The 13,961-nt window shown below is 39.8% G+C and overlaps 1 protein-coding gene across 2 annotated transcripts; it reads left to right on the top strand.

Annotated features, from left to right (window-relative positions):
* The first annotated feature begins 552 nt into the window (after positions 1 to 552).
* Positions 553 to 10,784, top strand: sash3 (SAM and SH3 domain containing 3). 2 transcript variants are annotated; one of them, XM_069694279.1, is made up of 9 exons: positions 553 to 644; positions 2,154 to 2,250; positions 4,070 to 4,165; positions 5,669 to 5,803; positions 7,185 to 7,320; positions 7,815 to 7,972; positions 8,263 to 8,475; positions 8,576 to 8,720; positions 10,016 to 10,784. In XM_069694279.1, the coding sequence occupies exons 2-9, from the start codon at positions 2,194 to 2,196 to the stop codon at positions 10,222 to 10,224; spliced, it is 1,149 nt and encodes a 382-aa protein (XP_069550380.1). In that variant the 5' UTR covers positions 553 to 644; positions 2,154 to 2,193; the 3' UTR covers positions 10,225 to 10,784. The 2 variants fall into 2 exon arrangements, with proteins under 2 accessions (XP_069550380.1, XP_069550379.1); XM_069694278.1 differs by lacking the exon at positions 553 to 644 and having other exon boundaries at positions 2,082 to 2,250.
* Positions 10,785 to 13,961: the final 3,177 nt, after the last annotated feature.

The raw sequence follows: 13,961 nt of genomic DNA on the forward strand, positions 1-13,961 counted from the left end.
GTATGAAATCATTGTTCTGTGTGAACAAAGATCTCTGCTACTTTTGTTATGTACTTACTGAAAAACCTTCACATTTACTCACAAAAGATGTTCATTATCTCCAGTTATCAATATCCTCCTGCCAGTCGGTGCAAAGTAGGTAACACATATTTAGAGGGGAACCTGTGGGGCTGTTAACAAACAGAAGTTGTGTTTACAGCATCCACTGTGTATAAAAGTGGATGTAGCTCCTGGGTCTAAAAAAAAAAATTAGTGCCTTGAACTGCAATGCCACCAAGGGCCAGTAGGGGTTGGCTGCAAAACGCAGAGTCCATAGACTCCCATTCAACTTCTCCCAAAAAAAAAAAAAAAGCCAATAATTTTTTTTCCATGAGTCATAATGACGTCATTTACTAAAGTCACATTTTCTCATTACATTTCTGGCGGCCCATCTAAAATTAATTCGATCGTTAATTAGATTAGGTCTCACATAACAGTATGTTTGAGGGGGTGTCTTGTTGGATTGACAGGCCATCTGGTGCAGTCAGGTTTTCTGCAGGTGCAGTGTTTCCTCTCCACTGATATAACAAGGACCCACTCCTCAAACTTTGCTTTATACCACAACCAGTGGCCAAAAACTCCACACGGTACTTTAAGTGCTTTACGTAAGTACATTTTCTAGTACCTTACTCATCTAATTTATTACATTTGATATATCTACTTTATTTTTTTTTTATTAATTCTTTCTTGTACATTTAATGATTAGTTTATAAAACATGATAAATTGTTATGGATTAAATTTTATATAACAGTGTATAGATTAGTGTAAATTAGGTCTGCGTTAACTACAACACCAAATACCGCTAACAGATTAGTGCATCAGTCATAATGTAAAATCATAAAATGTTCTAACATCATATTTTATGATTCTGAAAAAGTCCACTACGCATGATGAGTTTTTACCTTAAGTATATTATTCTGTGCGTTTACGTAACATGCACGACTTTTACTTGTAATGGACTATTATTTGTATATTTCTGTATTCACTTGAGTAAAACCTCTGAATAGTTCTTCCATTGCTGCTTGTCAGGTTTCAGGTATCGTCCAAATCTCTCTAAGCTCATTGTTTTTGTCCCTTTAAGATCTTCAGACAGATCTGCTTCGTGCTATCCTTTAATCGAGTGACAGGAAACTAAAATAGGGCATCCTTTTATCATGTGGTTTTCTCCTCACCAAAATAACAAGCTAAACTTGACTTGCGTTGAACTTCCCTCTGTACATTCAAAAGCATGCAGATTTCTATGACTCACTTGAGGTTTTTTTTGGTCTTAATTGTGTGTTTTGGATGTTTTTACCATGTCAGCATGTGTCTGGCTTTGCAAGTCATTTGTCTCGTAAACCACCTTTTATATAAATATCTCCCGCTGGATGAGCTGGACTGTCTGATCAAGAGTTTGCGATATGGCTGTTAGCAGACGGCTGCTGCAGCCGCAGAGTTGTTACCGAGTTTCTAAATATGTCATCTTAAGAAGTCTTTCACTTCCACACTTCAGTCACAGTGACTTTAACTATAGCCAAACAACAACCTGAAAAATCAAAAACGACAATTTGTCCAGGGAATCATGACCACAGAACACACAGCTGGTTGACAACACAGATGTTGCGTTACATTATGGGAGTGTTTCCTCCAAGAATATTCACTCCAGTATTCTGCAAAAGTTGAAAAACTGAATAAATGTTGTAACTCGCTCTTCATTTCAGCAGACATGACGTGCTTTTAAAATGACAGTCCTCCGCAGATCTTTTATCTGAGTGATTTGTTTACCGCATTAAATCAAGTCACTGAGTAAATACTTTCTGTTTGACTTTGTGTAGTAGTAGTAGTCGTTGAACTTTGTTGTATGATGACATCTTCATGAACTGTTTCAGTTTGAGCCCCAGAGATCTCGTAGCACGCAATAATGAGAAATACATGTAGTAAACCCGCTGGCCTCTGAACCAAAAACAGGGTTTGCCTCTTCAGTTTCATTGTGACCATGTGACTTCCTGACTTCTGCACTTCATTCGGTTGCAGTAGAGTGCACCTCTGCCTTCCTCTGTTGTATCTGACTTTGCCAGAGTCAGCACGGTGACAGAGATCCTCACTGACTAAAACCGGCGCGGTTTTCTTACAGCTTTCTGTCCAGGGAGATCAGAGGATCACTGAGGGAGAAGATGCTGAGGCGAAGGCCCTCAAACGCCTCAGAGAAGGAGCAGGTGCAGAAGAAGAAGGTGAGTTTCTGGTTATTCCTTTGTATTGGAGGATGGGGAGAGGGTAAAGCTAATGTTCAGAAACTAAACTTTTATATCTTTAAATATTCTAGCCTGTATTTGTGAAGAGACTTTCTCACACACTCGTTTGCACCGCAACGTCACATACAGCTGTCTTTGTGTGCACATCTTTTTAACACAGGATGTCAGCGCAAACCTTTGCAGTGAGGCGGAACGAACAAAACCACACACACACACACACACACACACACACACACACACACACACACACACACACACAACTAAACTTATTTTTGTCTAAAACATTTTACAGGTTTTCTAACTATCCTCTGGCTGCAACTTCATACTTCACGAAATTAAAGTTCCTGTATTCTGGCAGGGTGAATCATTGCTGCAGATGTAGTTTGAGTCAGAGCGAGCTTTGTGGCTTCTGCTGCCTTCATCTCTAGCTGCCACCATGAGATCCAGCCTCCTACACTTGATACCGGTGCCCTCATTTTCCATCCACATCTCTGCTCCTGTGGTTCACACCTCGACATTACACATCTCATTGCATTTGGTTTCTGCAACCATTTAACACATTACTGTCACCGGCTGGAGAGCGTCGCTGTTTCCGCTGCGGTTACCAGCGTTAAGAGAAGACTGAGTCTGCTGAGAGCTTTGTGGCTGTTAAATAAGAACTGTTGCAGGAAAAACTAATGTTATAGGTCACTTGTTCTCTTGTACTCTGACTGCATCACTGGTTTAATTCTTCAGACACAGACTAACAACTTGTGGTGCCAACTGGATGTCTGCAACAACAGTTGCTAAAGCTTTTCTGTTTCCTGTGGTTTCAGCAAAAAGAGAAGGATAAGATTTTTCACACTGACGTGGTTTTATGGTTAATTTGACAAGGAATTTCCACTATAGCTACTGTACATGTGGAAAATTGTACATTGTACACAAAAAATGTGGTTCTTATGGTTACAACAAGTTTCCATTTTGAGCAAGAGACTTGTTACATATTGAGAGGATCTGTGGATTAATTGATTAGTTGATAAAAGAGATGTGGATTTTTAAGTGGAATATTTTCAAGTTTTTGGACAAAACAACACAATTTTAAAGCACCAGCTTGAAAATTAGAAAAGTGTTCACTATTTTCTGACATTTTATTGACCTAATGTTACTGAAAAGAGAAATTAATTAGAAAGAAATAATGAAAAGATCATACCACAATGAGAGTAAGTTTTTGTCCATCTGTACTTTTTCATGTTCAGACTAGAAACCTGTATCTTTATGTTGGAATTGAGTTCAATTTAAAGGGTGGATTTGTGTTTTTTACACATTTGATCTTTAGATTTTCTGTTCCCATGTGTCAATTTATTAAGTTTAAAATTTAGTTTCATGAATACAAGCTTTTTATTGCAGAGATGCTCATGAATCAATCAGTTATTTATTTTGTGTTTCCTGGTAAACTGTATTATTATATATATAAATATATATATATATATATATATATATATATATAAATGGCGCAGCCACAGCAGTCATGTAATGACCCAGATTGGCAACGTTATCTTTCAGTGAGTGGAAATTCGGGCAATGGTTCTAAGAAATTTATCTGCAAATTCATTGTGTTCACACATTCGAAGTGATAAGAAGATATTTGTGTGTGCACCACCATGAGATCAGCTTTATCAGAGTTGCACCAAAAACCACCAAACAACCGACATGTTTCCAAAGTTTTTTGTTTCCACCACTTCAGACCTGCGCTGCTGCTCGCAGTGTTTTCCATTCTGGACTTTTTTTTTAATATATTCAGTTCATGATGTGTTTGCAGCTCACCCTGCAGAGGTCCAGCAGCTTCAAGGACTTTATGAAGCACAAACCCACCTCACCTGTTGTGTCGGAGAAGGAGTTTACCTTGGAGGAGAATGTGAGTGGTTCTTCTCAAACATACAAATATAAGCAGATATACAACACAGCACATTTTGGAGAACAAGAAGTTTGTGTAATCTTATTTTTTGAAGTTCCTAAATGATATTTAAACACATTGTTCCTCATTCGTCACGCTGCGACCCTTTCATCCAGCATCTAAGTGACGTTGCATGCAGTGGAGGCCAAGCAGAAGCTCTTATCAGAGATGGCTGTTACAGAAGTGTCCATTTTGAGCTTCCTGATTTAACATGCAACTGCGCGTTTGAGCACATCAAAACTGTGAAATTTAAAGAACGTGTTAATCAATTCCCAGTAACATTTAGTCTGCTGAGTGGAAGTTGGAGAACGAATTAAGTGCAGTGGAGAGGAAGTAAGAACGAGAAGTGTTGCACAGATGACAGCAGAATGCAGACAGGATGTCCTCTGGTGTCAGCCAGTCAAGCAGAGAGCCTCTGCATCAGCCAGACAAACATTTAACTAAGACAGTAACTCCCCACAGACAGTTTTAGCATTTTAGATTCAACGTTATTCTTATTTTATTTCTATACATAACCTCGAACATTAAAATCTACACTGAGACTTCAGCTGTTAGACCCCTCCTGTCTCTGTCTCAGTAGCAGCTTTGTCCTCGGCATTGTGGTGACTGTGTTTTACTTTGCAGATAAACAGCTCTCTTTCTTCATTATAAGTATATATATATGTGCTTAAACAAGAAGAGTTAAAACTCAGGTATGAAGGGGAAAGTGATTATTTAACATGAAAAGCTTAAGCACATAATTTGAGAACTAAGTATCACGAATAAAATCAAGAATAAAGTAGTCCACTAGCTCTTAATGACTCCTGAATCAGGATCTATGATTAAAAAGTCTAATAAACTCTCCTCCTGTAACTGCTGTAACTAACTGCCTCATAAAAACACTGAAAACGTCATCAACTTTCATTCAGGAGCCCCCACAGGCTGGCTTCAAGCAGTTTGGTAATGCTCTTAGAAACTACTTTCAAGCACCAGGCCACAAAGTGCAGGTGTGAGTGTGTGTGTACATGTCTATCTATAGTTATGTGAACCAGTTATGGTTAAAAACCCAACGTTATGAGGACATTTCTGCATTCTGTGAAGACATTAAGGCTCATAACTAAAAAGAACAATTTGAGGGTTCAGACTTGGTTTTAGGGTTCAGGTTAGAATAAGGTTCAGGTTACAGTAAGAGTTAAGGACGGCACATACAGTAGTTGTGATGGTTAAGATTTGGGCAAAGGGCTAAACAATGCATCATGTCAATGTCCTCACAAAGATAGACAGACCAGTTTATGTGTGTGTCTGTGGGTATGCAAACCCCATGACCACGAGGTCTGTGGCTTTTCTAGTTTGTGAGAAATGAACACAAGGAGTTTAACTATTTCAGTGGCATAGTTTTTACATTTTCCAAATTTCACAGACTTTATCAACATTGTGCCAGATGATTTCTGAAATAGCTGCTGATTTTTCTTCCTCTCATCTTAGCTGGCAGACGATGTGACAGTAGAGGAAGCAGTGAAAAGTGGCAGCAAACTGGGAAAGAAATGGCGCAACGTTATCTCACGCACCATGACCCGCAAAACATCCAAGATGGTGCAGAAGGCTCTGGCTGAAGAAGGGGTGAGGACTGCTCAAGTTTCACATACGATACAGCAACATGACTGACATATGAGGGTGTTTAAACAGTAATAATCATTATGTTTAAATAGTAATAATTCATATGTTTACTAAGGGAAAATAGTTTCCTCAACAAATGTATTGTTGTTACAAAAACACACACTGACATCTGTCGAAAAAGATTCTTCTCCTGAAACTCAGTTAATACAAACGGTAGAAATTGTCTCCTCCTCATGGACAAATGAACGTACTGCATTTTTCAAAATAATAGCATAAAGTCTGAGTTGGATTTTTAGTGGTTCAATGTAACAAAGTACATTAACTGGAGTACAAATTGAAATCACTTGTATTTACTTTATTATTTCCATTTGATGCCACTTAAAATTGTCACTTTTATAAATATAAAATATTGTAGGTTAAACTGAACAACAGTGTGCAAATAATGTAAAGTTCAGATTAAGGAACTACAGTAAAGTAAAATATTGTGTACACAATAATAAATAATTAAATAAAATACTATTTACTTGTTTAGGACTCACAGGAGCAATTATTTTGCAATTATTATTTTAATTTTGGATTTTAAGTAAATTTTTCTGATAATATTTGTTTGCTTTTACTGAAATAACATTTCCAGTGCTGTAACTTTTACTTCTAATCAAGTATTTCTACTGCACGGTATTACTATTGTTACTTATGTAAAGTACCTGAATACCTGCACCGCTGTTTTTTAAGGTCTGGCTTTTACCGAAGTTCTGTACATTTTAGTCTCAGTTAGTGCTCTAAAATTATAAAACTACAGGTGAAACTAACCTCATAAAAACACTGAAAACATCATTATCTCCTGTTAAAAGTTTGGTCGTTTGGTGTTAAAAATGTCCTTGAAGCCCAATCTTGTTGCTCATGTTGACTTCTGACCAGAATGTGACAATTCACTTTTCAGCAGGACTACGTTAAATGACGGAGCTACGAAACTGACAAAAGATTTGTCAATGACAATGAGACAAAGTCAAAATTATAACTTAATAAAGCAATTAAAAATAATTTTAAAGTGTTAGAAAGAAAATATAATGCTTTTTATTTTAATGCCAATCAGCTGGTACAGAAAATCAAAAACTTAATTTATTTTCTTAAGGTTATTTTAACCCATTATTTAAAAAAAAAAAAAATTAAAAAAAAAAAATTCTGAATTACACTTAAATGTTATTTTGACTTGTCTGATAACTTTTTTTTGTTGTTTTTTGGTCAGTTTCAGTTATTTTTCAGTAAGGCTTAACCGTTTTGTGACTTTGAGCTTTAATTTGACATCATTATTATTATTCGCCTGTTTAAGTAAACTGAAGATGACTTGACCTTTGACCTGCCCCACTGTCCTCTGTACCTCCAGGGGGAGAGCGGTGAGGAGCTGTCTCCCGTCTCCTATGACTGGCACCCAGATCTGAGTGCTGGACAGAGGACGTCCGTGTGCTCCTCAGGCTCCGAGGAAACCGTGTCGAGCCCCATCACCCGCCAGCTCTCTGGCAGTGAGTCTGTTTTAAACTGTGACAGAGAAACAGGCGGCAGATACAGACTCCTTCTCGGAGTCAGAACTCAGACAAATCTGACTGCGCAGACATGATATTGTTTCAGTGTGACTTACACATCCCAGGGATGAATGGAATAAATTTAGGATGAATCTTTGAATCATGGATGTTGGCTTTAAAATCGTAGCAAAAACAGTTACTCCGTTTCAGACAACGTAAGCCATCTCTGTTGTGTCTGAACAGGCTAAACTTTTCTGAGAGATAAGTCCCATGCAAGGTGCACCATTTTATTAAAAAAAATTACCCTCTGGCTAATTGTGGGTTATTTGTAATAAGGATGCCAATGAGCCAAAGTGTTGTTATAAAAGATGCAAAATGTATAAAGGCACAGAGTGTCCCATGAGACATATAATCCTGGGTCATGTAGAGGTATCTGCTGTGTGTAGGGGTTGTTTGATTGTTAATCTGGCCCTGCTTCTTATCACCCTCCTCAGACAGCGACAGGCAGAGCTTGGACAGTGGCTACTGCCAGAGGGACAGCATGAGACTGGAGGAAAACAGCGTCCCTTACAACGGGCCGTTCTGCGGTCGTGCTCTGGTCCACACCGACTTCACTCCCAGCCCCTACGACGTGGAGTCACTGAAACTCCAAGTGAGTCTGGGGGGAGGTCTTCCTCGCTGTACGCGTTTGGCCTTTGGCCTCGTCTTCTGTCTCGTCCAGTCGCCCTCCAGGGAGCTTGTTAACTGTGTGAAACAAGACGGGTCGTTTTGATTATCATCACAGTTTAATCTACGTGGCCCGTTACCGACCGCCTGCTTGACATAATGACATCATGTCGGTCACGGCTGTGGCTGCGCTGCAGATATTACACTCATCTCCCATGTTTCCTGTGTCTCCTGTCGGGCTGTCGCTAATCTCCTCACCCTCGTTCCTTCCCACAGAAAGGAGACGTCATCCACATCATCGAGAAGCCCCCCGTGGGCACCTGGACAGGCAAGCTCAACACCAAGGTGGGCTCCTTTAAATTCATCTACGTCAACCTCCTGCCTGACGACAGCCCCCCGGCCCGGCGGCGAGGCTGCAACACTAAGAACCGCCCAGCCAAATCCAAACCCAAGTCCCTGGAAGAGGTTCTGGACACCATCGGCATGTCGGTGAGACAAACAGGGCTGAGGAGTCGCTGCACTGGTTGCCAGCGTCCATAAAATGATGTCAGTTATTTGAAACTTGCTCTGACGGTCTGCTGTGTTTCAGGAACTGAGTTCCTTGCTGTCGATGCACGGCTTCCAGAGTCTGGAGGACTTCGCGGGACTGAAGGAGTCTCACCTGAACGAGCTGAACATCACCGACCCAGAGCAGCGCTCCAAGATGCTGAACGCCACTGAACTGCTCAGAGACAGTGAGTTCACACACTGTGATGCTGCAAGGCCTATAATGTCTCATAAAGATGCAGCTCTGGGGTCACAGTCTGGGTTTGGGATGCCTAAGATAAACCGTAAACCCTGACCCTTAGGCTGGCGATACACTCGCTTTAAATTACAAGTTTGCGTGCACGTGATGGCTGCCTTGCGTGTTCTGCATCTGGTTGGAGCGTTGATTGTGCTCGTCCTTAGACGTTAACGCAACGCGTCCGCAAGATGCGGTATATACATGATTGGTGATGGCAGTTTCGGGGCAGTATGGAGGTCTGAGGTTCAGGGACCTGAAGAACTAAATGGAAACAAACATATGGCTGTTAGGTTGATGCACGGTGGAAAATGCCGGAAAAACAGAGTGACGATGGTGTTTTGTCCCCCTGAGATCTCAGAATCAGCAAAGTAGTAACCCCCTCGATTCTCGCCATGTTTGTTGTTTACATTGGGCAAATCTGGATGTTCTAATTATATCCTTGTTTCTCTTCAAGTGGAGTCCTCCAGTAACATGTAAAGTAAAAAGACAAGTACGTGAACAATAACATTCACGATGCAAACGGCGTGGTTCAAAACAAAGTAAATCTCCAGTCTTTGTGGAATTTCAGTCACATCTGAAAAAACTGCAGTTCGTACCACTATCAGGTTGTATAACATCATACTTCCTCGGCCTCCGCTGGATAATTTAGGTTCATTTTATGGCTCACTTGCAGCACATTAAACTCACAGTTTGCAGTTACTCAGTCACTTCGAAGAAATTCTTCCTTTGTCTCGATGTTTTGTCTCATCTGAGTTTAAGACCAACAGTTTATGGATTTGAATTTGCATCACAATCAGCTGCAGCGATGCAGTCTTCTGCTCTCGTGTTGATTTTCTCAGATCGTACAGTATCTGCTGTTTAGAAATTATCACTGAAATTGAAGAGGTGGTTTTTTTCTTGATCTTTGAGTAAAATTTCTATTAAACATGACCCACTGTAACACCCTGTGTTTCTAAATTTAGTGGATTTAAAATAGACTAACTAGAGGATGAACTAACGCAAATTTGAATGGTCAAAGGTAACTATGACATCACAAAACATTTGTGACCATAACTAACTAATAATTGAAATATCTAATAGGATAAAATGATTGAATGAGGGGAAGATTGTGGCCATATTTGAGATTATTAAAATTTCCCTGTGAAGCTGAACAAAATGAAAAGACCTGTCAGAGTCCAGGATAAATAAAAAATGATCGTACTGAAACACTCTGTATTAAGACATGCTTGTTTTGGCCTGATGTAGCTGAAGAAGACTCGGAGCCAGAGGAGGAGGAGGAGGAGGAGGTCAGGTCTGGGGAGGATGCCAAGGAGCCGAGGGATTCGGGCTGTTTTGAGAGCTCAGAGAACCTGGAGAGCGGACGCGAGGAGCCAAAGACGGAGGAGCAGCAGGAGGCCCAGCTGGAGGCTGTGCAGGAGCAGCTGCTGGAGCTCACGGTGGACGAAGCATCCTGAGAAGTGCTGGAAAAAAAAAATTAAAAAAAATACTCAGACCTTTTGCCCTCCTGGCTCTCGGGGACTCTGGACGCAGGTGTAACGCGATTAAAGCATCTCTTCACGGTAAGAGAGCGGACTGTTGACAATCTAAGGCTGAAATACTGTACGAACACGATGGTCTCCGTTTCCCACAGCTTGCTTGCACGGTTGAGCGAGCACAAGATGCTCCAATCTGTCAGAGATGCATTGTTTTGAATGAACATGTTGTTTTATTGTCTGGATTATGATCTCGTTTGTCCTTATTTCACATGTAAGGTGTGTGATTATAATAGTACAAATTAAGCATTTAAAAGTTGTTGTTGATGTTTTCATGTTCTCATAAATACAATGTCAAATATTTTCACATACATGTAACTTGAATTGTTTTACATTGATTTCTGTGACATGTCGTCATGTGGACATGCTGTAAATAGGAATTAAATAAAAATTAAAAAATGTATTCTGTGAAATTTGGATAATGTAATGTTAATTTTAACCGTGTGAGTTTTACATGTTTTATTTTCAGCCAATTTATGAAAAAATAAGAATTTTTTTAATGAAGAATAAGGAACAAGATTGAGAAACAAATTAAAACTGCAAGCGGTAATACGCGGGCCCTCGCACGCTGCACGACGGGGATCCAGCGGGTCGGCGCCGCTGGCAGCACGCGAGGGTCGGCATATTCCAGCTTGCAGTTTTAATTTGTTTCTCAATCTTGTTCCTTATTCTTCTTTAAAAAAAAAAAAAAAAAATTGCCTTTTTTTTTTTTGGCGGCTTTAACAAAAACTCATGAAAGTGGGTGCCTTCGGTGCTCGGGCCCTAATAATTCCTTGAATAAGAAAAGGGCCTTCCCACCATCGGTGCTCGGGCCCTAATTAAATATCATGAACCTGAAGGAGCCGTGGATAATTAACAGTCGGCACAGGGTCGGGGTAAATTTACCAGCTGTTTCCAGAGGTTTCAGCAACATCTCAGTCGTCGTCAGCCAATAAAGGCTTGAGCAGTTGTCACGGCGATGGCTGGGCTGTCATCACGTGACCGGCTTCCACGACAGAGATATTTCCATGGCAACACAGCAGCATCCACATGTCGTTGAAAACTGTGAGATGTGATTGAAGGAGTCAGAAAACGACTCCGAAGTGGCTCAGTTCAGACGACTTGTCCTCCGGCGGTAGAGTCCGGGCTCACACTCGTGTACAGCTGCACATCCCGCGTAATGAGCTTATTAGCTTCTGTTAGTTCCTGACGAGGTGGTCCAGGTTAGCGAGAAGGTTCAGTGCTCGAGCCTTTATTTAGAGCACGCGCCCTCCGGCAAAAAAAACACGCACGTTAACTGGTGATTCTACATTACGTGTAGAAGTGAATGTGAGCGTGCACGTCTGTTTCGGGCTTTCTTTCTGTGTTGATTTGACAGGCGACTGGTCCTCCGGAGTGAACAAACGAGTGAGCTGTGATGGGCTGCAGCCCCCCCTCTCCTGTTCAGGATAAAGCGGAAGTAGATCATGAATGGATGGACGGTACCCCGACAAGATAAACATTATATTGTATTGTTCTTTTTGAGAGTGTTGATGTTACCGTTTAGCTCAAAGCCCTGCTGGGTCTCTGTGACACTCGGTGAGGTCGCTCTGGGAAATATGAATGAGAAATGCAGGTGTCCTTGAACAGAGCCCTGGAGAACGCCACAAAGGCGTTGCCTTGCATTATCTAAATCTGTTAAGAGTTTCTTTGATTTGTAGGATTTTCAAAGGGAACAGTAGTTTTTAATTTATATTATTGGCCATTTTGAGGACGTGACTTGATGTGTGGCTTACATTTTCTAATGAACATATGGTTTTATTTTGATTACAAGACTAGCGATCTCCAGCAATGTTAGCAGCTCTGTGAGGCTTTGAGCTAAATACCGTCAACACTAAAGAAAGACAATATGAGGTTCAGGTCACCATCTTAGTTTAACTTGTCAGCATGCTATTATCAATCAAACTTTATTCATATAGCACTTTTCACACGGGTTAGCTGAAGATAGAGATGATTTAAAAAAAAAGGTAGAAAGATAGACTTAAAAACTAAAATAACAGTAAGAGTAGTAAAATAAAGTGAAATTAAAAACTAGATTAAGAAACTAAAAATATATCAAAACAAAACAATAATAAAAATGTAGGCAATTAAATAAATAGTAATAATAAAAAGTTAAATAGCAGTGAGGATAAAAGATTAGAATTGTTAAGAGTAATAAAAGTATGTAAAACTAATTTTTGGAAAGAAAAATAAATACATGAATAGAATAGAATAAATAAATTACCGAATTCACGCTAAACATAGATGCACAGCTGAATGCACAGAGCTGCTAAAGGGTGTATTGAGCAACAGACTGGCATGAGAAAAAAATTAAAAAATCTCAGAGGAAAATTGACCTTGTGTAGACATAACTTCCTGTTGGGCTTCTACCATCTGCTGTGATTCATCTTTCCCGCTCAGAAAACGGCCTGCAGACGTCTGTAACCTGCCAGGTTTAAAAGATGACCTCAGGAGAAAAACTGAACTCATGTCGTTTGTAATTATCCAGAGATACAAATATACCTGCAGACATAATAAAAAAAAAATCCCCCACTGAACATTTATTTCCTCACATTTTCTTATAAACTCCCACTGAAAGAAAACTTCTTTAAAAAAAAAAAAGAGTTATAATAAGACAATGTTGTTTATTTACCGACACATTGATCATGTAAAAAGAAGTGAATGAAATACATAGAATCACAGTGTTGATACCAAACAAAGTGAACATAAATAAGCGTTCCGTACTGTATCTGTATACATAATGCAATGTAATAGATTGATCAGAGCATTCAGATCTGATCATGGTTTTAATACAGGAATCATAAATACAGGAGCTCAGCTTGGTGGCTCTACAGTCGGCAAACCTTCGACTAGAAGTTCCTCGGCCCTTTTAAAATCTGCTTCGACACACAAACGTCCCTTTTATCAACGACTACATTCTTGCTTCTCGGTGACAACGACGCAAAGCGATCAAATACACCAAACTGTCTTCAAATACTTTCCACACAGGAAGCCGACCACGTTCAGCTTTAAATAAAACAATTAAAAAAAAAAAGGTCCTGGTTTTTAGACCTTCATAGTGGAAGTTTAACATTTCTTTGAGAGTTTTTCCAAAAACAGATATTGAGCACGGAAACAATACCGACACTCACTTTACAGCCTCTCCCAGCACAGATATGAGAAGTGAACATAGATAAAGGATTAATCTGGAGTGCAAACAATAGGTTGATTAGTCAATCAAATCAACTAAAAACTGACTGATGGCAAAATGTGGAACTTCCAGCTTTTCAAAATGTAAATTGAATAATTTTTGGGATCAGACCGAACACATCACCCAAAGATGAACCGACGATGAAACACACCCAGATTCATCTTTTATTGTCTGAAAGAGCCTCACCAGTCTGCAGCTTTACACTGCTCCATTAAATGACGTCACAGCTGACAACGATCCCAACGTCCTCACGTGTTTTCAACTCTTGATTGTAAAGTGTCTTGTTAGGGGGGTTAAACAGGAACTGTGGCCGTTAATCTTTCAGAGTCTGATACAACGCTAAATTTTCTACACACCTATATTTCACAAACTCAAACTCTGTCTTGCATACAACACAATCACAAATACAAACTCTCGCTATCAGCTAACATCGTTTAAATACCAAGAATAA

Source organism: Brachyistius frenatus, unplaced genomic scaffold, assembly GCF_029030835.1.
Source record: "Brachyistius frenatus isolate BFR_SWC_R1_liver_20210118 unplaced genomic scaffold, ASM2903083v1 Contig_17, whole genome shotgun sequence".
Taxonomy (NCBI): Eukaryota; Metazoa; Chordata; class Actinopteri; family Embiotocidae; genus Brachyistius; species Brachyistius frenatus.